General features: G+C 38.8%; 7 protein-coding genes, 2 non-coding genes and 1 pseudogene across 10 annotated transcripts in view; 3 read left to right on the forward strand and 7 right to left on the reverse strand.

Moving 5' to 3' along the window:
* Window positions 1–3,562, reverse strand: part of LOC101294414 (putative disease resistance protein RGA3-like) — a 7,034-nt gene extending 3,472 nt beyond the window's left edge. Inside the window, exons 1-3 of the mRNA XM_004308954.1 lie at window positions 601–3,562; window positions 448–505; window positions 130–325 (exon numbers count right to left, since the gene is read on the reverse strand). Of these exons, the coding sequence (XP_004309002.1) occupies window positions 654–3,485 (2,832 nt within the window). The 5' untranslated portion in view covers window positions 3,486–3,562 and the 3' untranslated portion in view covers window positions 130–325; window positions 448–505; window positions 601–653. The remainder of the gene's footprint in view (window positions 1–129; window positions 326–447; window positions 506–600) is intronic.
* Window positions 3,563–4,496: 934 nt separating this feature from the next.
* LOC101294712 (SET and MYND domain-containing protein 4-like) lies at window positions 4,497–9,284 on the reverse strand. Its single transcript, XM_004308955.1, has 15 exons — window positions 9,069–9,284; window positions 8,854–8,988; window positions 8,668–8,754; window positions 8,469–8,540; window positions 8,142–8,343; window positions 7,508–7,626; window positions 7,027–7,416; window positions 6,787–6,921; window positions 6,492–6,629; window positions 6,149–6,304; window positions 5,705–5,944; window positions 5,426–5,571; window positions 5,209–5,323; window positions 4,959–5,039; window positions 4,497–4,694 (listed from the first exon to the last, which is right to left on the reverse strand). Exons 1-15 carry the CDS (start codon window positions 9,195–9,197, stop codon window positions 4,497–4,499), a joined length of 2,343 nt encoding a protein of 780 aa, XP_004309003.1. The 5' UTR covers window positions 9,198–9,284.
* Window positions 9,285–9,667: 383 nt separating this feature from the next.
* Window positions 9,668–10,898, reverse strand: LOC101312487 (putative pterin-4-alpha-carbinolamine dehydratase-like). Its single transcript, XM_004307708.1, has 3 exons — window positions 10,427–10,898; window positions 10,108–10,300; window positions 9,668–10,020 (listed from the first exon to the last, which is right to left on the reverse strand). Exons 1-3 carry the CDS (start codon window positions 10,772–10,774, stop codon window positions 9,929–9,931), a joined length of 633 nt encoding a protein of 210 aa, XP_004307756.1. The 5' UTR covers window positions 10,775–10,898; the 3' UTR covers window positions 9,668–9,928.
* Window positions 10,899–11,471: 573 nt separating this feature from the next.
* On the reverse strand, window positions 11,472–12,285 carry LOC101312772. The gene is made up of 2 exons (XM_004307709.1): window positions 11,904–12,285; window positions 11,472–11,805 (listed from the first exon to the last, which is right to left on the reverse strand). The coding sequence occupies exons 1-2, from the start codon at window positions 12,223–12,225 to the stop codon at window positions 11,789–11,791; spliced, it is 339 nt and encodes a 112-aa protein (XP_004307757.1). The 5' UTR covers window positions 12,226–12,285; the 3' UTR covers window positions 11,472–11,788.
* A 2,545-nt stretch (window positions 12,286–14,830) lies between these two features.
* On the forward strand, window positions 14,831–15,340 carry LOC101313063 (ethylene-responsive transcription factor 12-like). Its single transcript, XM_004307710.1, has one exon. The coding sequence runs from the start codon at window positions 14,831–14,833 to the stop codon at window positions 15,338–15,340; it is 510 nt and encodes a 169-aa protein (XP_004307758.1).
* A 3,216-nt stretch (window positions 15,341–18,556) lies between these two features.
* Window positions 18,557–19,362, reverse strand: LOC101313356. The gene is made up of 2 exons (XM_004307711.1): window positions 18,963–19,362; window positions 18,557–18,846 (listed from the first exon to the last, which is right to left on the reverse strand). Exons 1-2 carry the CDS (start codon window positions 19,273–19,275, stop codon window positions 18,830–18,832), a joined length of 330 nt encoding a protein of 109 aa, XP_004307759.1. The 5' UTR covers window positions 19,276–19,362; the 3' UTR covers window positions 18,557–18,829.
* Window positions 19,363–20,391: 1,029 nt separating this feature from the next.
* Window positions 20,392–20,463, forward strand: TRNAD-GUC. Its single transcript has one exon. It is a non-coding gene; the product is annotated as a tRNA-Asp (tRNA).
* Window positions 20,464–20,540: 77 nt separating this feature from the next.
* Window positions 20,541–20,614, forward strand: TRNAV-CAC. The gene has a single exon. It is a non-coding gene; the product is annotated as a tRNA-Val (tRNA).
* Window positions 20,615–20,747: 133 nt separating this feature from the next.
* Window positions 20,748–22,196, reverse strand: LOC101294998 (annotated as a pseudogene). The gene is made up of 4 exons (XR_185364.1): window positions 21,689–22,196; window positions 21,394–21,600; window positions 21,011–21,252; window positions 20,748–20,912 (listed from the first exon to the last, which is right to left on the reverse strand). The product of XR_185364.1 is annotated as a pectinesterase 2-like (transcript).
* A 283-nt stretch (window positions 22,197–22,479) lies between these two features.
* On the reverse strand, window positions 22,480–24,199 carry LOC101313647 (uncharacterized protein At1g28695-like). Its single transcript, XM_004307712.1, has 3 exons — window positions 24,083–24,199; window positions 23,602–23,979; window positions 22,480–23,075 (listed from the first exon to the last, which is right to left on the reverse strand). Exons 1-3 carry the CDS (start codon window positions 24,152–24,154, stop codon window positions 22,557–22,559), a joined length of 969 nt encoding a protein of 322 aa, XP_004307760.1. The 5' UTR covers window positions 24,155–24,199; the 3' UTR covers window positions 22,480–22,556.
* Window positions 24,200–25,855: the final 1,656 nt, after the last annotated feature.

The following is a 25,855-nucleotide window of genomic DNA, read 5'->3' on the forward strand; positions in this document are numbered from 1 at the left end:
ATTTGTTGGGAATCCAGCCATCCTATCAGCCATTCACATGGTTGTGAATCATCAATTTCTGTATATTAGCGACTAAGCTTTTCTAAGGGGTCCAGAGACTTGGTCTAAAAATTAGAGCAGTGAACTTACCTGTATCTTGAACAGCAGAAGAAATAAAGAGCCAAAAATGGTAAGGAGATGAGTGTCTGAGGAAGCACATGTATAAAAAACCGGTAAGATCTTGGAGTCTTTGACCTCTTAACTCTGCCAAATCATGCCTGAAGTGATGGTCCTCAATTGATGTTTCCTTCTGCCCTCCAATAGTGACATACCATGGAAAACGTGCCTACAATACACAATGCATGGAAAAAGAAACGATTCAATCATGAATTTGAAAAACACAAAACAACAGAGTCCCATTCGATCGACACAAATAAGAACATGGAGGAAGATATATATTAAGCTCACCAGGTAGATAATTTGCCTTTGCACTTAAAAATGTGATTTGTCTAAGAGAAGCTGAAGCCTGGAATGTGAGGAATGATAGAGATTAGAGAGTAATTAGACATCCAAGTTAAATGAAGGAACTGTACGTAGCTCTAACCATGGAAACAAATGTACCTTTTCACATATCAGCAGATGCTTGGGATAATCTGTATCCCAAATGTACCTTTTCAGAATAAGAAATCTTGCATCTGGATGCTTGGGATGTAAGAAATCTTGGTCCGCTCCTCGCCATTTTCTTGTCCGTAAAGGTTGTGGAGAATTGGAGAGCCGATGATGTTCAATTTCTGTAGAGTTTTCTTCCACAGGAAGTCCGGCAGTGCTTTTAGCCTCTTGCAGGATCTAATTGTCAACTGATCAAGGAATGGCATGATTGTAATATTCTCATAATTCCCCTCTTCCCACTCTTCCCATGACTCCATGTCATCGATGACGAGTTGTTTGAGCTTGGGGAATGAAACGAAAACGGAGGACGAGGAGGAGGTTTGCCCTTGCTCTATTCCCAGAAACTCAACTCCTACCTTTGAGACTTTATGGAGTTTCCAAATTTCCAATGATTCAAGGGACGCCAGTTTCCCTAAAGAAGGCAAAATCTCACAACTTAGGCAGTGGCTAAGGCGGAGGACTCTCAAGCTGTGTAAAGACGACAACCAATCGGAAAAGGTGCCGCCTTCATACCGAACTATGGCCAGATATTCCAGACTTGGATGCGGCTCTAACCTATTCATAATTTGTCGTTCATCTTCACTGCCACCGAAAAATAGATCCAATTCCAAGATGTGAGCCTTATTCTTCATAATTGCTGCATTATTCTCCACCATATCTGGACAACCATGAATGTCAATAGTAAGACTCCCTTGAAGCTGGTTCATGTCTTTCAGATGTTCCAAATTGTTTCCTCCTTCATCACAACCGTCTAGGACATTAAACCAATCCAGTCTTTGCATATGTGTTAATTTCTCAATCCCTTTAATTAACCTCAGTGATGAGCAGCGTTCAACATAGAGATGCCTCAAGTTAATCAGTCTCTGCACATCTATTCTTGTTAGACTCCGACATCGAACAAGTTGCAAGGTTTGCAGGTTGTATAAGCTACCCATGGCGCTCGGTAATTCTTCCAACTCATCATTACCGGATAAATCAAGATACCTTAAGTGTATCAACCCACCTATCGTCTCAGGAATTTCTTTGAGACCATTATTCCGCCATTGCCACAATATTAATGTCCTAAGGCTTTTCAATTGTACTATCATCTCCACCATGGCGTCAATGGAAATGGAGTTAGAATTTATATGCACCAATGTACGTAAGTTTTTACACTTGAGGTGAAAAGAGTCTCTCTTGGTTGCATTCATTAAGGTAAAATGACGTATTTGATCATTTGGCACCTTTTTTCCCTCACTATCATCCATCTCAAGATCTAAGATCAAATAATTATTCTCAGTCAAATATTGCAAAAATTCATGTACAATATCATGAATTTTGCATATTATGTTTCCATTACTCTCATCTATCTCAATATCTTGAAAGAATGACCGCATTAGTAACTCATCAAAATAATTTTGGCCAACTATCGTCTTTTCTTTACTTCTATTGGCATTCAAATAATCTTGTGACATCCACAACTCAACCAAATTATTCTTATCATACACATAATCTTTTGGAAATATAACACAGTACAAAAGACATTGTTTGGTTGTTAAAGGCAAATCATGATAACTTAGTAGTAGCGGTCGAAAAACATCTTGTTGCACCTCTTTCAGTTCCCATGTCTTACTCTTTAAAACATCTCGCCATTCACGAATATTATTTTTCTTATTACGCATGAGGCTTCCTAACGTCTTTGTAGCAAGAGGCAACCCATTGCATCTTTTCACAATTTCTAACGCAATGTCATGAAACTCTTTGGACACACTACTCTCAACCATGCCTGCACTGTGATAGAACAGTGACAAACAAAATGCTTCCCCTAACTCCTTCAAAGGAACCAATTCAGTAGTTGCATTCACTAAAGTAGCAACATCCTCATTTCTAGTCGTCACTAATACCCTACTGCCCACAGCGCCATTGTGTAAAGGTTTGATGAATTCTTCCCATTGACTAGATTTTGGATACCAAACATCATCCAAGACAAGAAGGAATTTTTTACCCTTAATCAAATCAAATATACATTGCATCAAGGTTTGCAACACATTTGAGGATTTTGATGAATTATCTTTATCTAACTCTTCAATTATAGCTTGAGCAATCTTGATTTCATCAAAAGGGTCGGAGACACATACCCATATGCTCTTGTCAAAATGAGTTTTGATCTCATTATAGACCAAGTTGGCAAGACATGTTTTGCCCATTCCCCCCAACCCTACAACAGGGACGATTAGAGGAACCTCGCTTTCTTCACTATTCTCGCTTAGCAGCTTGCTAATTATAAGGTTTTTTTCCGAATCTCGACCAAATGTTCTAGCATTGGGAAGTGAAGTAGTTTTTGGTCTTTGAAGTAGTTCGGGAACTGCCCTTGGGGTGTTTTGTTGAAAGTTAAACCTCTGTTTGTTTTCATCAATCTCATCTAATCTTTCATTCAGTTCTTCTATCTTCTTAGCAACTTCGTGACGAAGAAATAGCTTATAATCGACTTGGCCGAAGCGAAAGCAAGAGGAAGGAAAGGGGAAGCATACCGTCTTCTTAGTAGCCATAACAACATCTGCACCTTGTGCTTCTTGTTTCTCCAATAGATGCTTCTCAACTCTAGTGATCCACTCATCCAGCACGTCATCCATGTCGAAGGAAACATCATTTAGCTCATCCAGCCAAAGTTTCACGCTGGCTTCCATCACTTGCCTCTGCTCTGCGTCCTCCAGCACAGCTCGAATAGCTACGAGTTTCTTGGTGAGTTTTTTGATTTCTTGCTTAACCCCGACCACCAGCTTCAGCTCTCGTTCGACCTTGTCAAGGGCGAGCGTAGCCAAACGTTCTATCAGAACGTCAACTAGTACTCCAGCCATGTTCTTGAAACTGATCGAGAATTTATGGAAAACAGAAACAGAGAGGTATGTAAGTATGGGTGTTTAGAAATGGTGTGGTATCATCCTTGCAATACCCACGTTATATAGTACTAGTAAGTTCATGCTTATGTGAGCCTGAGTACTAATGGCATCGTGGCTAGTGTGAACGAAATCATCTTCAATCTTGATCGTTAAATTTACAGAACCAACCTGGACTTTGGCTAGATGAGCTAAATGTATAAGTGGGTGTTTCGCTGCGCCATGAAAGGAGGTGTCGTGTTGTATACACAAACTTCAACTGGGACGTTTATCGAATTATCAATCCAAAGTAATTGAACCAAACCGAAGACTTTGTGTTTAATAACTTAAAACGCTAATCATGGCCAGCTGGTTTGATTAAACCTCAACTTTGTTTAATCAATGAATTGACCAATTAAACGACGACTACTCTGTGCAATAACCAATGCTTGATGAAGCAGTTGTGTCCAGTGTGAAATGTTGCAGAGATGAATTTAACAAAAACATAAGCATTATATGATATTGTCCCACTGAACTTTCTATCTCTACTGTTAGAAAGCGAGGCACCCTAGTTGGTGTCCTGGTGAAGCCTTTTTTTTTAATTACCTAAAAACCAAGATAATAGAAAATTTTATAAAAAAAAATTGAACCTAATCTTCCAAGGAAATTAGTCCAATTAATCTTGCAAGCCTTGTTAACAAACTGAACTAAATCTTGCAAGGAAATTAATCCAATGTGGGATAGGAAAGCCAAAAATTAAACAACCACAACTGGTTGCTATGCTTTGGAATTCAATAATGTGGCCTAAGAAAGTTACTATGTACCCTTATAGTTTATCAGACCACCATACGTAATGCATGTATTACTCGCCTCAGTATTTAGGTTGCAAGCCAAAGAAGAAAGTTACCAAAGATTACAATCACTGTCTATGAAGAGGAATAGAGAAGAATTTGCTTACCGAATTCATGTCAGTTGATCCTCTGCAAAATAGGCTTACCCCTCTTTTCTAAGGAATTGAAGATCTGGGAAAATGACGTCTGTATGTGATCCATAATAACATGAAAATATTTGATAGAGTCGATCTATGCTGTCCACGGCACCACTGTCACGCAATGATAACTGGATAGATGAGAGCTTCACAAGTTCATATCCAACGACAATGTGATTACAGTTATAGAGCTTTTCCAGGATCTGCCAATTGCCCACCACAAATCATGAAATTTATATTTAGATGTATGTGCTGGCAAAATCTACAGAGGAAATGACTGGTGAATGATATTTTGAAGGAAAAGAAGAAAACAATATCATACTTTGTCATGACACGAGAACCATGATAGAAATGGGAGACTATGAGCTACTAAAATCAAAATATTTCATATGACTTGAATCGCTTAAGAAACATAAACTAATGCAACTAAGCTAGGTGATGTGACTTGCTTACAACACGAGTTTTACCTCAATTGATGCTTTACAGTGCTCCATTGCAGATTGCATCTCTCCTACCAAACAAAATGCTTGTGCAAAATTGTCTTCTGCCTACAAAGTATGAATGATTCAAGTTAAGCATAAACTGATCCAGAGTCATATGAGCCAAACTTATGAGTATCATTGCACATTCAAATGTTACATAAAAGAATGGCCAAGTGCTCAAACACAAAAATGTAAGATAAATTTATATCACAAGTAAATTGTGCTTGAAATTCACCTCTGCAATATTTCTATTATATGCATGCAAAGTTGATCTCAGCACACCAAGAGAACTTAAAGCACCCAAAAGCGTTGTACGAGAGATAGTTTTTGAGTCTATTGAATTCTGTAATCTGTCAAGAAATGAACAATCAAGACTAGTATGAGGAGTGAAGATAATAGATGGTTGCCACTTATTTTGAAACATAGAAACCATCTTTTAGATAGTGTCATACCTTCTGATACAGTTATTTGCAGCTACAGAGGAAGATTCTAGATCACGATAGGTACCACATTTTAGACAATAGCCAGGATTTAACTGGAAAAAGCTATTGATTTGCATATCATTTACAGCTTTACTGACAATATTGAGCTCTTTAGCCTGAACAAACATCAAAATATTCAGTGAGGATAGCATATATAGAATCAAAATATTCAGTTCAAGATATGACTTCAATTTTAATATTCCGGTTTGATGCAAAGAGTTATGTACCATTACAGAAAATATGCACTACCTGAAGAAGAGAGTCGATGCTGTCAGTGTTAAGGATGTTTGGTAAGTGCTTAAGTTTCTCTTTTTCACAGTTAATAACAGAGCTCTCCAAGACTATGCCAGAACAGTTCAGCTTCACACAATGAAACGCATTTAGCACTAGGTCTGAAAAGTTCATTTTTGAACAACCGGTGCACTGGCATCGAAATGAGTACTCATCTTCCAGAAACTTAATCCTGTCTTTACAGTCCCACTGCCCGACCTGTAGAGATAGAACTTAGTTTTTCTAAAGTTCGCAACCTTTCATCGCATTGATGTTGAGTGTGTGGCAGAAAAGGTTTTGGCAAATAAAACGGCTACATAATTCTGTACACTATAGCTGCTTGATCAAACAGTTCCAGGGAGAACACCACAATGTTATCCCATATTGCCAGAACTGAACAAGATTAAGAGCTAGAGAATGTACCTGTGGACCATAGGACAATTCAAGGGGAGACCCTGCTGCGACAAATTCTGTCGTTCGTATATGAAGAGTGCGTGAAAGGAAATATGCATGGATGTTAGGTTGACAAGAATGGTTGAACAAGCTTGCTGATGTATAGATAGCTTGACCTACCCTGACCTACAAAAAAATGACAATGCAGCATGACTCAGAAGGCATACATATGTAAGTCATAACATCAACTACAAGAATCTTTACATTAGATAAAGATCAAGAGTATTATTGTAAACCGTAAAGGCAGTGTAAGAAGGACAGGCAGGGAGGAAACAAACAAGGAAAATTGTAAAAGCATACCGTAAAGGCAAACCTGTTCCACATTACTTGTTGGACCTCCTTTCCAAGGTGAAAGATTTCCAAATTGATCTTCTAGTTCATGATGGTTAGGGAACTTCATACGAACAATTGTCATAGAGTTCACCCTAATTTGGGATATAAGTATAACAATCTGCAACAGCAACAAATTGGAACATCACACAACAGATGGCAACCAAAAATGATTCAAAACAAATTGTAGATACAGAGGGCCCCAGCATAGACAGCTGTCAGAAAACAGCCTCCACTGTGTGTGTGTGGAGAGTGGGAGAGAGAGAAATAGAGAGAACCTGTGAAATAGAGATCCCATTTATTGGTACTTCAAAACCATTACAATGTTGTAGACAGCATGATAATACAGTAGCATATATATGCAATTCCAATTTCGACTCGGGAGACATTCTTGAATAATGGTGAGAAAGATCCTAAAAGAACATATAGAAGTCAGTCAGTTACAAATTAACAGATAATCGGGAAATTGGCACAAGTAACTTATTTCCTAGAGTAGAAAACCTAGAAAGGACATGTACCGAAATTGCTCCAAGATTGAAACGATCTGTGGAACCTCCTCTTTTGATTATAGAGTTGACTAGTACTCGACCAACCAAAACTATCTCAGAGGGCAATACTGCTGGCCAGTGTACACCGTTGCATTCATGCTTATGTTCAGGAATCTGATTAGCTCTTTCAGAATCAGCATTTAAAGTGGTATCCACAACGTACCTCTGAAGATTGTCTGATAGATACTTATGAATGCTTCGATTGTTTGGGTAATCACAGCATATTTCTCCTCCCGCCTCTATACAGCATTTCTGGGAGCAATACCATGGTATTGAACATGATGTACATGGGACTTTATCCGCTGGTAGTTCATTCAAGCAGTAGTGGCAATGTGTTTCCCGACGAGGCTTTAATATTATCTGCAAAACCAAGGGTCGATATACTTTAGATTCCTCATCAGCAACAGAATTGCAGGTGATTGCAGTGGCAACAAGAGGTTTCTACTCATACCGTTGCAAAAGGGTCTTCGGTATGTACCAAAGACGCTTGAAGAATGTCAACCATGGAAGCCAAACCCTTCCCTTTCTCGGGTGTGGTGACACATTGTAATTTCATTTGCTGTGGCTCATCTGATGGATTACGATGTAAATTAAATAGGTTGTTAGTATTTTCGTTCCCGGATACTTAGAAAGAAAAGACAATTAGAAGATTTAACCAGCAAAACAAGCTACAAAGTCCGGGATGGCTTGGCATTACTAAAAACTAGCAAAATTGTACTTAAAAGGCTCAGTAACAAAAGTGCACTCAAAATGAGACATCTTCCGTTGCTACTATCCCAAGGCAAGGATGAAAAACCCTGAAGCTTAAGCAAATATAAAGAAAGAAAACATAAGTGTGATACAGCCAAAAGCATAATGTATGTGAGAGTATTTTGAGCCAACATGGAGCTTCCGTATGTTTCCAACTTGTTTTATTCATCTTTAGTTTTCATCACAGTTTATAACTATAGGAGTCCAGAGAATATCACAATCTCAATTCTCAAGAAATTAAAGAGGATTTTAAGAGCTATTCGATCACAAAGTCCAAAGAGCCCAGCACAGTACATAACTCATAAATAGCATTAGTTTCTAACTAGTAATCTTACCCAACACTATTGAGTCATTCTGATTATGTTGCCTTGATGAACTTGCTGCTCTATACTGTTGGTCCAAAACTACTTTAATCTCACTTTCTATCTGTTTCTTTCCACCATCCGATGCCTCCACACTCTTTGCTACGTCCAAGTCACATATTGCATCCTCATATCTTTCCATAGCTGCATTCGCCTTGCCTCTTCTAAACCATGCCTACATCAAAAACAAACAAAGTAAACCTCAAGATAGCTAGTGCAGCCCTCTTTGTCTCTCTTGTTCTATAGTCACAAAATCCATTACAAACACAAAAAAAGAGCCACACATTAAGAGCATCTCACCTTTGCATAGTTTGAAGAAATCCGAAGTGCCCGGTTGCAGTCCCTTACACACTCCCTCACAAGCCCCATTTTCTAACCAAAACAACACAACACATATATCAATAACAAGCAACCAAAACTATCGAAAAAGAAGCAAACTTGATCATGTTTCTACAAAAAGAAGCCAACTTTATCACAGTACAGGAACATGGTAACTCACCTGCAACACAGAAGCCCGATTCACATACAATGTAGCAACCAGATTCCGGTCTGCTTCATGTGCATCCATTGGCGCAACTCGCAATGCCTAAAACATAATCAATTCACAAACAAATTAAACACCTCTCAATTACACAAATTGAAGTAACTAAATTTCTCTAATCACAAAACTATTAAAAAAGAGTACCTGGGTATAGAAATCCAAAGCATTAGCGTAATCACTTTTCAAGAAGCACCTATTCCCCTTGTGCTTACTCTCCAAAGCACCCTCTTTACTCTTCCCACATAGCGCAACTTCCGGGTCCGTCAGGTCCTTAACCATCTGACAATTCACATCAAATTTATTCCGGTTATTTCTCGAAAGTTCGAGAAGGGAAAAGTGGAAATGGATGACATACTTACTTGCTGAAATGGCTCGAAATGGAGGAGGAAGTCAAGGAGGGAGGAACACGTGCTGGGAAGATCGTCAGTGATGCTCTCTGCGATTATTTGCTTCAGGGTTCCGGGTACTAAAGACTTGAGCTTCTCCATTCCGGTGGGGAGAGACTGAGAGTGTTCGTATTTTTGGTGGGAGGAGGCGGATGGTGGTGGTTATATACCTTTGGCCAATATGTCCCTGATTTTTCATCAAATTGCCTATTCATTTTCGTGTTATGTTTTGGGTCACTTGTGCTCGCTATGTTCGAAAAAATATAGCATAGTTAGAACTTAGAAGATGATGTTCGAATTAAGACATCGTTTATTGTTGAAACTAGGGTTGACTCACAAAGTTCATATATCTCTCATTCAGTCATTCTCATGTTACCCTTCACTCTTGATGCAACTATTCAAGGTTTGATATTAGTGGCATCATTAAGCATTTGTACTGTTAGATAAGAAGACTTGTGGCTCATTAAAAAGGGAATTGGTGCAGCGTCTAACAAGGCTTCTCATGCCTTCAACGATTAGTAAAATCTTCCAAAGTATTTTGGAACAAGAGGTTTCAGGTTAAGCAACATTGGCTTAATAGTTAATACCTTTGTAGTTGGCTAGTTGCTGTGCAAGTAATCATTTGTTCAGTTCCAAGTTCTAAAACATAGGCAATTGAACTTGGAACTGCAAGATGAAGGGAGTTCTGTGATAAACAAGCTATCAATCATCAGCAGCACACAAGAAAATCTGAAAACAAAACATCCTTTTAACACTTCTACAAAAACTTTTAGTCTTTGTGACCATTCTGGTAACTGACGAAATCCATAATACACAATCACACAATGCTTCAACTAAGCCCAAGCTCTTCTTCTCGGCACGAGATCCGATGTTACGATCGCATCTATCTTAGCAGCAACAATGAAATCATTCATAGTCAATCCACCTGCAACAATGAAGTTGGTATTGTCATTAACAAACGGTTTCGCAATTGTGCATCAAGCCCTCAATGAAAAGTTTGCAAGAAGTTTACCGATGGAAGATGTCCAAAGCTCAGCTCTAACTTGATTGGGTTGCTCCAAGTGAAGATTTGGGAAATGCCCTGCAGCTTCTACAACCTTATAAATCCTATTGATGAGTTCCACCCCACATTGGTAATCTCTCAATTTCCACAAGCACTGTAGTTTCAGCCCATCCTCTCCATCTATCAATCTCCACCCCACAACCTACACAAACCAACAAACATCCAATTTGAAACAAAATTAACCAATAACTATGACCAACAACAAAGAGGGTCATCAAAATTGCGCATTTTTTAGAGTAAAAGAATGAAACTTGAGTCAAGACCTGACCTTCCTGAGGAGCTGTTGAGCGTCGTCTTGGAGCATAGGACTCTGGAGAGGCGAGACAGGGGTGCAGTCTTGCTGGGCAAGAGAGGAAGCAGACACAGTTGGGATGAGGATCTTGTGCTCTGTGTTTTCGAAGCCGAGTACTTTATCTCCAAAATTACTGGCTATCTCAGCCGGGAATGGGTCTCTGGCCCCAAAATCTCCAATCTTGTCACTGCCCAAAGCCTGGGTTCTCCGGCCTGGTCGGGCCCCGGTCGGAAGAGTGAAGAAGTTGGGGTGGTTGTGGCGGTGGTGGTGGCGGTGGTGAGACGGAAGGGAGAAGTGGGGGAATGAGAGGTTGGTGGTGGCCATGGAAGTGTGGATTTGTTGGTGTTATCTTGATGACGAATTGACGATGATTGGCTTTGTTTGGTTTCCGTAAAGGCGGGCTCTCGGGTAACACTTCAGCTATCGGTGCTGAGGTACTCTGAAAACCACGTCACTAAATAAAATTTTAGATATTATAATCATAATTACATAATAATGTTAGTCGAGCAGCCTAGCATAGAACTTTCATGTCTAACGTTCGAGTTTTGTTGCTCATCAGTCATGGCCTAGAGTTATGAGACTACGTATGTTGGGATACCTCGTAGGCATCACTCATCATTTCGATTAAGTGAGTGTATTATTTGTTCGCTTAATTAACTTAAATGGCTTGGTAGTTACCTGTCAAAATTTATAAACTATGATTGGTAATCATATTTTAAGCTCGATTAGTCCACTCAATAGTACACGCGATTAGTGGTAAAGCCAAGATGTCAATCCTTATAATGCATATTTTGGAACAGTGTTTAATAATTACGTTCCTCTTCTCTCACTAGTTTGGCTCGTTATTTTAACAATTTTTTGATATAAATCAATCCCTGAACCATCAGACAAAGTTAACAATTTCGTTGTCAATGTTGTATATCTGGTTTGATTAACTTATATTTTTTTGTTTAATTAGTTGTAAAATAAAATGTATAACATGTAACCCGTAGGGCTAATAAAAACATCAGATAATTTAAATAAATAAAAAACATACATTTTACTTATTTATGGAAATTCAATTCATACATCACTTTCTTCCATCTCCTCTCAATCTCTAAACATACATCCACATACGTGCATTTTTTTGTTGAAATGAAACATTAGATCCCGGTCTATCCGGATGTCTCAGTTGAGATCTCATTATAATTAACTAAAATCATAGGGGGATGTATTGCCTTGACCCCTAGAATTATTATACGTGCGTAACCAATACACAAAGCTAAGGAGATGCATATTTTATTGTCAAGCATAATGTATATAAATACTCTCTTAAGATATCTCCGTGGATGCCTTCGCTTATGGAGTGGTGATACCTGCAGAAAATTAATGAACAAAGGCAATGATAAGCTAGCTGTAAATGTACAGAAAATGGAATTGTACTCGAGTGATAGTGAGAAAGAGATCGACTTACTTCCACACTTGAAGTTGTGAGGAACAGTTCTTCCGCAACCTTCAATTTGCTTAATAACACGAGGAATGTTGAAGAGATTGGCAATCTTGGGAGTAACATAGGGGCAGACACACTCAACATGAGTAACCCTAACGCGTTGGCAGCAGTATGGAGAGGGATTACTCCCTGTAGCAACAGCCTTGCAGGCATCAACCCAAAGCTTCTTCTCCTCCTTACACTGGCTCGGCGTCGTGTCCGCCACCGCTACCGGAACCACATCCCAAACACCTACCAAGAACAATAAGCACATCATCATGAAACCAACTAATCCTGCCCTCATCATCGTTTTAAGTACTACTTCTCAAGAATTTTCTAGCTTCTTTACTATTTGGTTTCCTTCTTTCTTGCTTTGTGGTATTAGCAGTAGGCACCAACCCACAGTATATAGATTGAGAAGAGAGGTGAAACTTGCAGGAAATTGCCTTCTTTCTTGCTTTGTGGTATTAGCATTAGCAGTAGGCACCAACCCACGAAATTGTCACCGACTTTGATTTGTTTATGTAGTTTAAAAGCTAGTAGCTAGTAATTAAGAAAAGTATATCTAATCATGTAGAATAGGTAGTATATACATGACTAAAATAGCAAGTAAGCAATATTTTATCAATGTTTTCAAGATTAGTCAGACTGGGGAGATTACCGAGTCTTGGTCTCTATTTGGAGGTATATATAGACCTGTGGTCTTCTAGTTTGTATATTAATACATAGATCAAGATATTAGTATCATAACCAGCTACTTGTAATATATATATATATATATACAAGACATTCTAATGAGGAATCTTTTTTATTTTTTATTTTTAAGAATAGATCATTTGACGAACTTTTTGATCACAAAATCAAATCTCCACCGTTCAGTTCGTTGGGCTATATAAGTAGATCACTTTTGTAAATTTTCAAAAAATTTGGTGATGGTTAAGTCATCCAAATGAAGAATTTATTTTTAATGATTTGGAACGGTGTAGGTTTGACATAAGTGTTAAGTTTTTTGTTTTAATCTCAACCATCAAAGTCTATTAAAAAACAGATCTAATGGTGTGGGCCTATCCCTAAAATTGAACAAAAAAAAAGATCCCTCGTTTAGAAGGGCCTGATATATATATATATATATCAGTTAAGCATATGATACAAACCATATATGTAAATGCAATTCATTGTGGAGCCTCACTTGTATCAAACTTGCCTGTTTTGTGGAATATCTATATCTTGCATTGGAACATCAGCTGCGCAGGGCTTATATTCCACATCTGGTTTCAGTGGTTTGGTTAGCAATAGAGTTGTGTGTAATCTTTTTGATGCATGTTTTGATCGATCAAAAGGATATCTAAGTGAGAAAGGAACGGATAATCTACGTCGTATTGCTATTAAGTATCTTCATACACTTGTATTTCTTCTTAGCACAAGAATGAGAATATCAAACATTCGGGTGTTAAACTTGGCTGCTAATTTCATGAAGCCATTTCAAGTAATTGGGAGACCCAATAGATTTTTATTCACGGGAGGAAAAGATGGTGAAAGGCTAGCTTATGTGAATTATTGTATTACAAGATGTGCAATGTTTACAATATTTGATGCTATAAATATATCATCAATAATACGTTTTGATTGCACCTATATTGTTTTACAAGTTTATAAGTATAACCGTTTAATCGTTCGATCATATGTGACAACTTTATCGTGCTTTATTTGTAAGGTGAAACATAAATTTACAAAAATGTTTGATGTTCAACAATGTAATATATAAAACAAATCTACTAAACGATAAGTCTATAATATCGGATAGTTTAAAATAAGACGTGCATTTTACTTATTTATGGAAATTGTATACATCCGCATACGTGCATAACCAACACAAAGCTAGGATCTCCATGCATGCCTTCGGTATATCTTATGGAGGGTGACCTGCAGGCTGCAGCTAAAATATTAATGAACAAAGGCAATGATAAGCTAGACATGTACAGAAATGGAGTTGTATATATACAGATTGGCTTACCTACGTACGTACGTGAGTGATAATGAGAAAGAGATCGACCTACTTCCACACTTGAAGTTGTGAGGAACAGTTCTTCCGCAACCTTCAATTACACGCGGGATCTTGAATAGATCCTAGCCTGCAGCTTGCAGAGGGAGCCTAGCAGCTCAAAGACTGCAACCACGTACACTGGTTACATTCAAGTCACCGGTCTCTCTCTCTCTCTCCAACTCTTCCCTTTCACACCGAAAATGGGATCGAGTAGCACCAGTTTCACACTCAAAATTACTACCATAATTGCCTGGCCCTTTCTTCTATCCTTGTCAGGTTCCCGCGATGAGTTTGCTTACGCAAGGATGAGCATATTGGCTCATCTCGACAACCAACAGCACCCACCCCCCTCAGTACAGATTCGATTTCCATGATGAGAAAACCCCCACAGCTCCCTTTAGCTCTCTCTCTAGCTGTGTGGGTGTAATTATTACCTGAGGCCACACACTCACAACCAACCCAGTCAAACACGCCATAGATTTATTCGACCCGAAAACCCAAAATGGGAAGCGGCCCACAAAAAAACCCCATCTCCCTCTCTCATGTCTCCTCCTACTGTGACACCACCTCACGTGTCCCCGCCTCCGTCCTAAATACGCCACAGCCGGCCCCACCGTTTATTATAGGCGCCCCGCTGGTATGGCTCACGTCACCTCGATCAGACTAAAACCCACACGTCCAACTCCAGACGGCGGCTCTTTTCGTTTCCCGCTAACAGACCCCACCTCACGTGCAACGTCGCGACCGTCCGCCCGATCCAACGGCGAACCGCGGCTTTATCTACTTTATATAAGTAACTGCCGAGCCGACGATTCCGGAGCTCGCTCTTGTGGGACCCTTCCGTCTTCCTCTCAAACGCGCAGTTTGAATGGCTGGGGGTTCAGTTTCCGGGCAGCAGCCGCATTACCGAGGAGTGAGGAAGAGGCCGTGGGGGCGCTACGCCGCGGAGATAAGAGACCCGTGGAAGAAGACACGTGTCTGGCTCGGCACGTTCGACTCGCCGGAAGAGGCAGCTCTCGCCTACGACGACGCCGCCAGGGCACTCCGCGGCAACAAGGCCAAGACCAACTTCAAGCTGCCGCCGTTAACCAGAGGAGGAGGAGGAGGAGTGGCAGACCTCTCCCTCAACCTCAACGTCTCCTCCGCCCAGCGGGCCTCCCACTCCGGCCGTCTCGTCGAGTTCCTCCGCACCGGCGTCCTGAAGAAGAGTGAGAACGCGGCGGCGGGGCCGTCGTTCGTTGTGTCCAGGGTTGGTCCTCGGCCTCCGGTTGTGGGCAGCAGCTTGGTGGAGGAAGGATCCAGCACTTTGTCGTATATGGGGTTCGTCCGACGTGGCCTGCCAATTGATCTCAACGAGCCTCCTCCGTTGTGGCTGTAGATGCATTCCCCTGTACGGCGTCGTTTCGCTGTTGTTCATTTTTATCTATTTTCTTCATCGAAGAAGCGAGAAGGTGTAGTGTAATGTAATGATCGTTAGAGGAGGAACTAGCTTAGCTTAGCTTAGTTATGTTTGTGTAAATTTCCAGTTTTATGAAAACAATCGGAGTTTAAATTTCCTACTCGATCCCCAATTCCAGAACGTGGCCTGCTCGCCGAGAGCCTGAGACGTGGGCACGCGGCAGACGACTGATTACTCTCTCAAAGTCTCAATCTATTGCGAATTTGTGATTGATTGAGGTTAGTAAATTTATTAAATTTTATGTTCTATCGATCAAGCTCTTAATTCTTAGGTTTTCTCTCAGTTGATTCGCACTATGCCATATATCATTTATGTATTATGTATAGCTCCATTCCAGAAGATGGATCTTGTGATTGATTTATAATGTTTGTTCATAATAATGATAGAGTTCAAATGTTCAATGATCTGTATTGTTTAGATAATTAGAGTTATGATTAGAGTTATACATATAATACAGAGTTACAGACTCTAACTTTGTTTAGAGTTATCGTTAGATATCGGTACAGTTCAATGATCCGTGTCGTCAATCGTTTAAACATACCTTTGTTCAAGATAATGATAGTCATACCAGATACGGGCTTGAATAAACCCTAAACATACAACCTTCTTCTTCTTCAAGCAATTTATTGGCGCTCAGAGTTTTCAGGAATTACCTAGTTAGGTTAAACTAGGAAATAATCGCAATCACTATTATCCCTATTGAACAAGGTCAAGTCTTGAAGGAGTAGAATTGCAAAAAAATCTGTTTATAATCAGAATTCCTATGTGATCAAGGAATCCTGTGATTACAGGAAGATTGTTTCCTATTCTAGTTAGACTACTCTCTCTTTGTACTTGTATATATACCCTCTCACTGTGGGATGAATGTAATCAGTGAATTGAAGTATTATTTTCTACTTTGAAGGAGAATTATGCCGAACAGCGTGTCACTGGTTGATTATGTTATGCAAAAACAAGATATCTTGAGGGGGGTGCATCAAGCTCAGTCATCAAGCCAAGGAGGGGCTGTTTATCCTGCTCTAGGAGTAGTATTTCGAGAGTTGGTTGATGCTGTTATGCAAGTGAAAGTTGAGAACCTGATGATTAAAGGCGTCCTCAAATCGTTCAATGCCACGCTGAAATTTTTACAACCGCTAATAGAAGAGGTTGCGGAACATGGCAGGTTACTGCATCTCCCGGAGCAAGAAGTGGAAAAGCTTATTATACAATTAAAGAATGGTTTAGATTGTGTTCTTAAATGGTCCAAGGTTCGCAAGCATGCCAACTACAAAATGTACAAACACACCAACAAAATTGTCGATCTGGATGCATCTCTTCAAAGACTCTTTATGGAATTGAAAGGACAAGTAGAAAAGAATGCGAAGGAGACCATGGATTCTGCAAATAAAATAGAGGTGGAGATCAAGAAAATTAAAGCGGATGCGAAGAAGGCCATGGATTCTGCAAATAAAATAGAGATAGAGATCAAGAAAATTGAAGCTAAATTCAAAGGTTTATGTGATGATGATGTGAAACTCGAAAATTCTTCTATGCACCAAGGTGTAAGTGAACCGAGCAACTAATATGTAATATTTTGATTTGGTCATCTACGTCGCACTACATGCATATATACTAATACCGTTAACAAAATTGAAACCTAAAAAAATAGTCCCAAGTGTATCCAACTAAAGAGGTGAGAACACTAGGTCAAAGAATATGTACTTTTATTATGTGCATTTAATTTAATCGGATAAAAAATGAAAATGAAATGAAGGAATTTAAGAGAGAGTCTTTATTCGATTTTCCCATACGACGATTTGAATACTTACACATTAATAGTGCAAGTACACATTGGTGCGTAGAATCTGCTCCCTATGAATTTGCCTGAACTTCCCTGACCTGATTTAAAGTAGAGCATGGCATTACATGCATAGTGTAAAAATTTGTTTGCTATTGGGCCTAGGGTTAATTCCCTTTGGGCCTAAGGGTTATTTTTCGATTTTATGTTTCTTAATATATCTAAATAATTCCTAATACATTTCTGTGTATTAGAATCCTAAGCACTTGTCGTGCCTTATACGTCTTGTGGGGTGTGAGTCTATTTTCTAAAGTAATTATAGGTTCTTCCTTTATTTCCCATGTTTGCATATCTATGTTTGCCTATGATCTATCATCTAAGTGATCGTAGGCTCACTTTTACCTTCAAGTGAGTGTGAATTGGTGTAAGGAGGATACTCCCCACATGAATCAAACGATCTTATTTGCCCTCTGTACACAAGACAATGAATCAATTCATGACATAACTTTTTTTTTCGATGGAATGAAGTTTGGCATCTAAAAAAAAAGAAAAGAAAAGACTCATAGATGCTTAAGGAGAATTTAGAATGTAAATTTAGATATTAAAAAGAATATGTATTCTATTTCCCGATTGAGCAGCATTGCATTGCATTTGTACGTATTCGAGCCAATATGCATGTCCTCCACATTTACATTTTGAGTACGGGCCGGGTCTGTGTGTCTAGAGGGCTTGGGTTGGGCCTGGCCATTGAGGGCATTTTGGTTTTATTTAGTTTTTAGTTTTTTTGTTTTGTTTTTTTTGGTTGGTTAGTTGTCTGACTTGTCTCTCCTCTTTGAGCGAGGGTTTTGGCCTCCTCTTTGAGAGAGGATGTAGGGTTTTGGTAGGTTGGTGTCGAGGTTGTTGGGTGGGCTATGGTTATGGTGTCATGTCCAAGGACTTTTTTAACGTCGGTTAATTCTTGTTGTCAATGTAATAGGGAGGTTACCGACTGGAAGTGAGGAGCTAGAAAGCATCGATTTCCAGGTGTGCGCATATATGCTGGTAACTTTGGCATGTAATATTTGAAATGGTTGTTTCTTTTTTAGGTTGACTGTGAGGATGTATAGAGGGTTCTGGATTAGGTTATGTTAGGGTTGAACTCGTTTCGGTTCTTGTCTATTGTAATCGCTGGTGTTTCGGGTAGGTAGGGAGGAGAGTGAGGAATGTATTTCCACCACCGATATCTTTTATGGTTGTAATATTGTATTTCCGTTTAATGAAATTCTTGTTATTTCCCTAAAAAAAAAAAGAAGAAGCTAAAAGTAATAAAGAAAGGTATTTCTATCACCATAAACCAACTATTCAACATCAAGCATTTTCATCGAAAAAAAACTTCAAGCATTGAATATACAAAATTATATATCATACAAAATATAGAAAACACCTATCCATTTCTTTCAAGTTGTTTACTTTCCTCCTCTCTCAGTCTCGTTCTTATTAATACATGCTACGTATCGGTAGAAACACTTTTACTTAAAGTTTATGTATGTAAATATCCATGTAAATCACTTAGTTAGCCGCCACACTGAGAAAGCTAGCCAAGAGACACAAATTTGTTTTATTCGTTCTTGTAGGATTCAACTTTGATCTTCTTATGGAGTGGTGACACCTGCAAAGAAATTGAAAATGTCATGAGCGATATATACATAATATAACACTAGCTAGCTAATTCATGAAGTCACTGCAAATAGTGAGAGCTAGAGAGAGAGATACAGAGAGACTCACTTCCACACTTGAAGTTGTGAGGCACAGTCCTTCCGCAACCTTGGATTTGCCTGATGCTGCGATTGACATTGATCAAATTGGCAACCTTGGGACTAAGGTAAGGACAGACACACTCGGCATGAGTAACCCTAACTCGTTGGCAGCAGGCTGCAGACGGATTAAACCCAGCTATAACTGGCTTGCATGCACCAACCAGAAGATTCTTCTCCCTCTTACACTCACTTGGAGTTGTATCGGCTCCCTTTGCCATTGGAACCACACTCACCAAGCACAACAAGCACATCATCAAAACCACAAAGCCTCCCCTCTCCATTTTCTCTTTGTCGATCTAGTTCCTATATATTTCCTCTCCTTTTGTAGTTGTTTTCCTAGCAATTGCTTCTTAGTTTGTGGGATTATTGATCACATCACCTCCCCTTTATATAGATTGAGAAGATGGGTGATGAGATTGGAAAACAAGCTAGCTAGGAAAGTGGTAGGAAGTTAGCTAGGAACAACATATTTCCGGTCCTCGAGTGTGAAGGCAAAAGTCATTAATGTATGGAAATATCGACAATCATATATGACAAGCAGAAATGAACTAGTCAAGCAAGAGAATTGAAGTTGTGGAAAAAGTACCATGCCGGCCAATTCAGTCGAAGTCAAATTTATGTCATGCATCATAACATTATGATATGATGCTCAACATTATTGAACATATAAATTAGTCGGGAATATTTTAACTAATCGAGTATAATTAGTTGAAGGGTAAGAAGAATTCGAAATCGATATATGGTTGCCAACTTCATGCACTCATCATAACGATCGGGATGTATTATATATACGTAGCCCAACTAAATCAAAGTAGATTATCTATATCTTTTTTGTTTCCCAATTTTAATTGAAAATGTATAAGGTTAATCAAAACTAATTTGAAACTAAACATCTAAATATCTAGAACACTTGACTGACTTGACTCAGTTGGCTCCACATCTTGTTCGTGGAAATTAAGAGAGGAGCCCAACTAAATCAAAGTAGATTATCTATATCTTTTTTGTTTCCCAATTTTAATTGAAAATGTATAAGGTTAATCAAAACTAATTTGAAACTAAACATCTAAATATCTAGAACACTTGACTGACTTGACTCAGTTGGCTCCACATCTTGTTCGTGGAAATTAAGAGAGGAGCCCAACTAAATCAAAGTAGATTATCTATATCTTTTTTGTTTCCCAATTTTAATTGAAAATGTATAAGGTTAATCAAAACTAATTTGAAACTAAACATCTAAATATCTAGAACACTTGACTGACTTGACTCAGTTGGTTCCACATCGTGTTCGTGGAAATTAAGAGAGGAGACAGGTCTCCCCACCAAGACATGGTTGGTCTTTAAGCTAGATTTGTGAAGAGTTTCATGTTATGTGTTAAAAGCTACTTGTTAATCAGCAAGTCGTTGTAGTATAGTGGTAAGTATTCCCGCCTGTCACGCGGGTGAACCGGGTTCGATCCCCGGCAACGGCGAACTTTTTGATTTTTTTCCTATTTAACTACATTGCTTTGTTTGTCATATATTATTTCGATCCACAACCATCAAAACAGTCTGGGTGGTGTAGTTGGTTATCACGTTAGTCTCACACACTAAAGGTCCCCGGTTCGAACCCGGGCTCAGACATTTTTTTAATTTTATTTTGCTGGAAAGGAAATAAATATGATATTTAACTTTATAATTTACACATTAGTCATCATATGTTACATACAGAAACTATTTCAAATCATACACAGTTGTGGCTGATGGCACCAACTATTTACACCTTTGGATTTGGAATAGGAAGCAACCATTTGGTACCCTGAATGAAGTCGAGGCTGATGAAAGGTTTGCATCTGCATCGCTCAGCTGCTTTGTGAACTTCACTCTCTTACTCATGCTTGATCCTGGTCCCATATTCTTGTACTCTCCAAAATTTACAGACCTGCAAATTTGTACCATCACCATGTTATGAACTTGAAGAACAATGTACAATTGTAGCTGAAAATGAGAATTTGCTAGCTTATATATGATCTAGGTTACCTATCGTATTCGGGGTGCCTATTGTCGGTCCATCCTTCTGGAGCAATAACATCTCCTATGGCGGTGTAGGCATACACCACCTGGGGGCTAGCCCTCCATGCCCTGCCCAAAAACGTGCCCTTGCCGGTTCCGGTAATGTTGCAGTGTACAAATGAGTATCCGGTGTCCTCTGTTTTACCATCTCTTGCCTGTGCCGTTATCACCGTCATTCCGTTGTCGCCCAACACACGTAGATCTGTGTTCTGTGGTGTTGTGTAGGAGAAAAATATGTATCAGATTTTCTATGTGTAACAAAATATGTATCACATTTTTGTGCCCAAAATGTGAACAAAAATAATGAGTAAATAGATTATGATGATGATTGTTCAAGTTTAATTGAGTACCAAATAGATGGACTTTCCGCTTCCGAAGATGAAATCTACAGTTCCTTCAATATAGCAGTCCTTGAAGAGATGGTAGCCTTTATCATCACAAACGGTGTCCTGGAACCCGTACATTTTGCAATTGTACAATGCGGCTTTGGTACCGGACACCCTCAAGGCAACTGCTTGTGCGCCCGTTCTTGACGCATCCGGCCTCGGTGATGAATTCTATAAATATCACAATATTCGTAGTTAGAACTAGATACATAATTTGAACATAAACATAATACGTAAAGAATTGAACAAAAAGAATTACAATGATATTCAAGTTAACTCCTATGAAGTAATCGGATTCCACCGCCAATGTAGCACTGTAAACCGTCCCATATTTTTTGTTATCACCATTAAATGTCAATTTCGGCATGTTTTTGGGATCCCCAAAAAATGTGATAAATGGTTTCTCTCTTGGAATTGTTATCTTCTCGTTGTAAGTACCCCCTCCAATGTATATAATCACACGGTTAGTGTTCCCGTTCGGAACGCTTTTAACGGCATCCGTGATTGTCTTGAAGTTTCCTCCTCCATTTTGCATGACCTTGACAACTTTGGTACCCTGCTCCGCCTTGGTAAGCTGAGAGTCAAGTCCGGACTTTTGATTCACAATGTCATTGAACCACTTGTTGACTCCGGATTTGTCGGCTGGTATGACGGTGTTACCACCCGCCATGGCAGCCGGAGCTGTAAGGAGAATCGTCATCAGAGCTGCATGGATGCCCATCCATGTCTTTCTTCCGGCCATGTTTCTTTTATTTTCTGTTTTTCTTCTTCTTCTTGTTTTTTTTGGGTGTTGTGTGTGTGTGATGCTTAGGTTATGCATCCAGAGGGCATTGCTTTTATAGTCCAAGATGCATGAAGTGCATATAGCACAATAGATATGATTTGAGGAAAACCAACAATATGTGAGGCTTGGAGAACATTTCGGGCACCTGTCTCTCTCAAATGAGAACCTTCCTTTCCCAGTCTCTCATTTTTTGGGTTTCAACTACATTTAGGTATAGCTACCCAATTGCTCCCAGCTAAAGAATGCAAAGCTTGAAGAAGAAACAGCACAAAATTAACGTCGATCGAAACAAATTATAGTCTTATGGTTACAGGCCAATTAAATCTACATTACATGTATTAGGTTAACGGTGTCGTTTCCAGGAGTTATGACACGCGACATGGTTAGTCCATTGTAAGGTCGAGGTCTGATTTGAGTTAGTTAAGCTCTTGAACCTCTTCCAGTCGTGAACTACCGCCGTGAGATCCACCACTTTGGCGCTTATCGTGCGGCAGCAGTTAGCATGAACGGTTGTGACAGCTTTGAAGTCTCTGCTGACTTCACAGAAGCCACTGAAATAGAGGGTGTCCAAGAACCTAACTCTGAGACCTAATTCTTTGAAAACCCCTTCTCGGATCATGTTGTTTAGAACATCCTGCTCTTTCAATCCTGCAGATTCGTTTTTTCTGGCGTACCATTTGTCGAATAATGAGATTGTTCTATTGTTGGAACGGATCATGTAGAAGCCTGAGTTGATGGGGTTGTCTTTAGACCACTGATCGCCATTAAACTTATCAGTACTGATCTGGAGGTCTAGGCTATCTATGCTTTGGTTGTAGTTTAGCCTTGGAAATGGATTCCTTAGCCACATTACATCTGCATCCTGTGAATGAAAAGTTTGGTTAAGAATTATGTATAATATTAACTAGCAGTACTAAAGAATAATATCAACGATAAAGAAAATGTTCGTAAAAATCGAATACTCGTATTGTTCTTTTGGATTGTCATCTTGATCAAGCTGGCTTGTTCTTTTTTGAAGAGCTAGATTGATGTCTAATCTTGCAAACGTACGTACTAACGTACATAACATTCTTGAAATCTATTCTAGCTAGAAGAAGAAAATGCATGAATATACATATGCTAGAATAATTCCGCGCTATTCATGTTTCAAAAAATGAATCATGAATATACATTATTCTAATCTTAGTATCAGATCGAGGTCATAGAATGTCTATATGATCCCTAATGACGTGAATCAAAAAATTTCAATACAATTGTAAGCCATCTACTCACGATAGTAATTAGCTTTTACTTTGGTGACAATAAGTTGTTAGAAAATTGAGTAAGAGTGATCTTTTCCCTTTGTATTTTGTAATATGAAGAAGTTTGCACTAAGATAATAGACTCACCGTGAATATGAAACTATAGCCTTTCTTGAGCGTCTCTCCGAGAAAGAGAGTTCTCCTCCACATCATCTTGATAAAATCTTGAGACATGTACACTTCCTCAGCATCAAAATCGACTCCGGCGGTCTCGAGCTTGTAGCAGTGAAGACGGAGAAACTTGCAGCGTTCAAAGGATGTTTGATCGGCCGCCACAAGAAGTAGGTGATTAATCAAGTGCCTTGTGTCTTCTCCAAGCCAAAAACCATCTAAAAATAAGTCAAGCATGGACTTATCTCCTTCTACATAAGCTTTGTTTATAATCGCAATTATCACAGTCTTGTTTTCCATGGAAGCTTCAGACAAAGCTGATTCAAGCGCATCTGCCCTGCTCGTGTTATTGACCTATTTGTACATATAAACCATAAACATTATCAGATTCAAACAAGGAACTATATATGATAATAAGAGATTAAGATATATACTTGGGCATAACTTGCATAATTACCTGTTTAGAGGTGTGACATATTTGGCGGGCAAGAAAGAAAGGGCTGGATCCGTTTGAGATTTGATTGAACATGAACAATACTAAACCAGCAAAGATCAGAAGGAAGAATATCGCAAACTGTTTGCTTTCCATGCCTTTCTTGCAATTAATCAGAAAGCTATTCAAGCTGTGATGGGAGCTAGCGAGCTTCTCATGTATGCAAGTTCTTCGGCCATATATTGAAGATTCAAGAGGCCTCTCTCCATCCATGAAAACTGGAAGAAACTGACCATGCCAAGCAGTATGCGTGATCCATAGCTAGTTAGGCATGATTTTGGTGAATTGATTAATTAGGGTTAGACTTTGAGTGGGGGTGTGTTTCTTCCTTATTCCTTCTCCAACTAAACTTTTATATTTACAACACTTTCAGATACAGTAACGGACTCTATATTTGGGAAAAAGAAATATCTACTACTAGAAAATTGGCTATTAGCCACCCCAATTAGACATAGATATAGACTGGTGTCCAAACTTGCTTTGTGGCTACAATAACCGTAGTAAAGTTTAGGAATAAAAGAGTTAAGTTATACAAGTACGTTTCTTAGTAATTAAACATTAAACATTCATAATAACAGCCTATTGCAATAGAACTTAGCTAAAACTTAATATGGAATGAATGATAGTAATGTTGTTGGTGAACTGATTAATTAGGGTAAGAGTTTGAGACTTTGAGGCTATGTGTTTCTTGATCTGTTTGCGTTAGGCCAACTAATCTTTATATACAATTATACATAACACTTTGTTCCATATATCTAGGTGTTTGGCCAACACTAGGGATACATTAAGATTGGTATGTGTGCCACCCTCGTTGACACCATTTTTCCACAAAGCCAACCAAACCATATCAGGCAAATTCCGGCTACATTAATTTCCAACCCTGGTCGTATTAATGTGTGCTGGTGAATTAGGAACTTGATAGAGAGAGTACATAGGATTCGAAATATCTGACCCTCTAGGTTTAGAATCCGTCGGCCTTCGAATCCTACGTACCAAATATTCATGATGTACTTCTTGTTTGCAATCATCTTATTGTCTTATACAATATTTCTTAATTTGGGTTGGTAAAATGATGCATATTTTACCAGAAGCAAAAACGTACAAATGCATATGGGATGGCATGGATCGATGAACAATATTCCAAGTTTAACTGATACATCAGAACGTACTATTCACATTTTCAGTTTCCAGTAACATTGGTGTGGCGGTTAAAGTGTGGTAATATCATGCTATATCAGTGAATGGTCTTCTACATAATCTCTCACCATATGCCAAGCAGATTTCTCATGATTAGTCCAATTCCTTACCATGGCCATGCCCAGTTAGGGCATGGATAATGAATGCTATTCCATATCACTTAGGGGGGTGTATTGTATTTGGATTCATACAGACTTATTTTAATCAATTGACTTTTTGAAAAGTCTATAGACTCTTTGAAAAGTTCATAGACTTTCACTGATTTCTTAAAACCATCGATTTTTAATCACAGACTTTAACTGATTTCTGAAATCTACAGATTTTATATGAATGACTTATGTAGATTTTTAATACTTACAGAGTTACATAAAAGGAAGAAAAAAAATAAAGATGCAATGACAAACACATAATGACACTGATTATAAGTTTAGTGCTCATCTATCTAATTTCGATGCATACCGTTGTAATATTTGATTGAAATACATAAACATAAGTAACAAAAAAAACTATATTAACTTAACAACATGCATACTTGTACGT

This window comes from Fragaria vesca, linkage group LG7 (assembly GCF_000184155.1).
Source record: "Fragaria vesca subsp. vesca linkage group LG7, FraVesHawaii_1.0, whole genome shotgun sequence".
NCBI lineage: Eukaryota > Viridiplantae > Streptophyta > Magnoliopsida > Rosales > Rosaceae > Fragaria > Fragaria vesca.

Coding starts and splice junctions, on each gene's coding strand:
- LOC101313356 (XM_004307711.1), bottom strand. CDS start 19,275: ATGGAGAGGGGAGGCTTTGTGGTTTTGATGATGTGCTTGTTGTGCTTG.
- LOC101312772 (XM_004307709.1), bottom strand. CDS start 12,225: ATGATGAGGGCAGGATTAGTTGGTTTCATGATGATGTGCTTATTGTTC.
- LOC101312487 (XM_004307708.1), bottom strand. CDS start 10,774: ATGGCCACCACCAACCTCTCATTCCCCCACTTCTCCCTTCCGTCTCAC. Junction 10,301..10,426: donor CTCAACAGCTCCTCAGGAAG/GTCAGGTCTTGA, acceptor TGGTTTGTGTAG/GTTGTGGGGTGGAGATTGAT. Junction 10,021..10,107: donor GCTTTGGACATCTTCCATCG/GTAAACTTCTTG, acceptor TCATTGTTGCAG/GTGGATTGACTATGAATGAT.
- LOC101294712 (XM_004308955.1), bottom strand. CDS start 9,197: ATGGAGAAGCTCAAGTCTTTAGTACCCGGAACCCTGAAGCAAATAATC. Junction 8,989..9,068: donor ATTTCGAGCCATTTCAGCAA/GTAAGTATGTCA, acceptor GTGAATTGTCAG/ATGGTTAAGGACCTGACGGA. Junction 5,572..5,704: donor GCATCGACTCTCTTCTTCAG/GTAGTGCATATT, acceptor ATGTTTGTTCAG/GCTAAAGAGCTCAATATTGT.
- LOC101313063 (XM_004307710.1), top strand. CDS start 14,831: ATGGCTGGGGGTTCAGTTTCCGGGCAGCAGCCGCATTACCGAGGAGTG.
- LOC101313647 (XM_004307712.1), bottom strand. CDS start 24,154: ATGTTCAATCAAATCTCAAACGGATCCAGCCCTTTCTTTCTTGCCCGC. Junction 23,980..24,082: donor TATGTCACACCTCTAAACAG/GTAATTATGCAA, acceptor ATGTACAAATAG/GTCAATAACACGAGCAGGGC. Junction 23,076..23,601: donor GCTATAGTTTCATATTCACG/GTGAGTCTATTA, acceptor TTTCATTCACAG/GATGCAGATGTAATGTGGCT.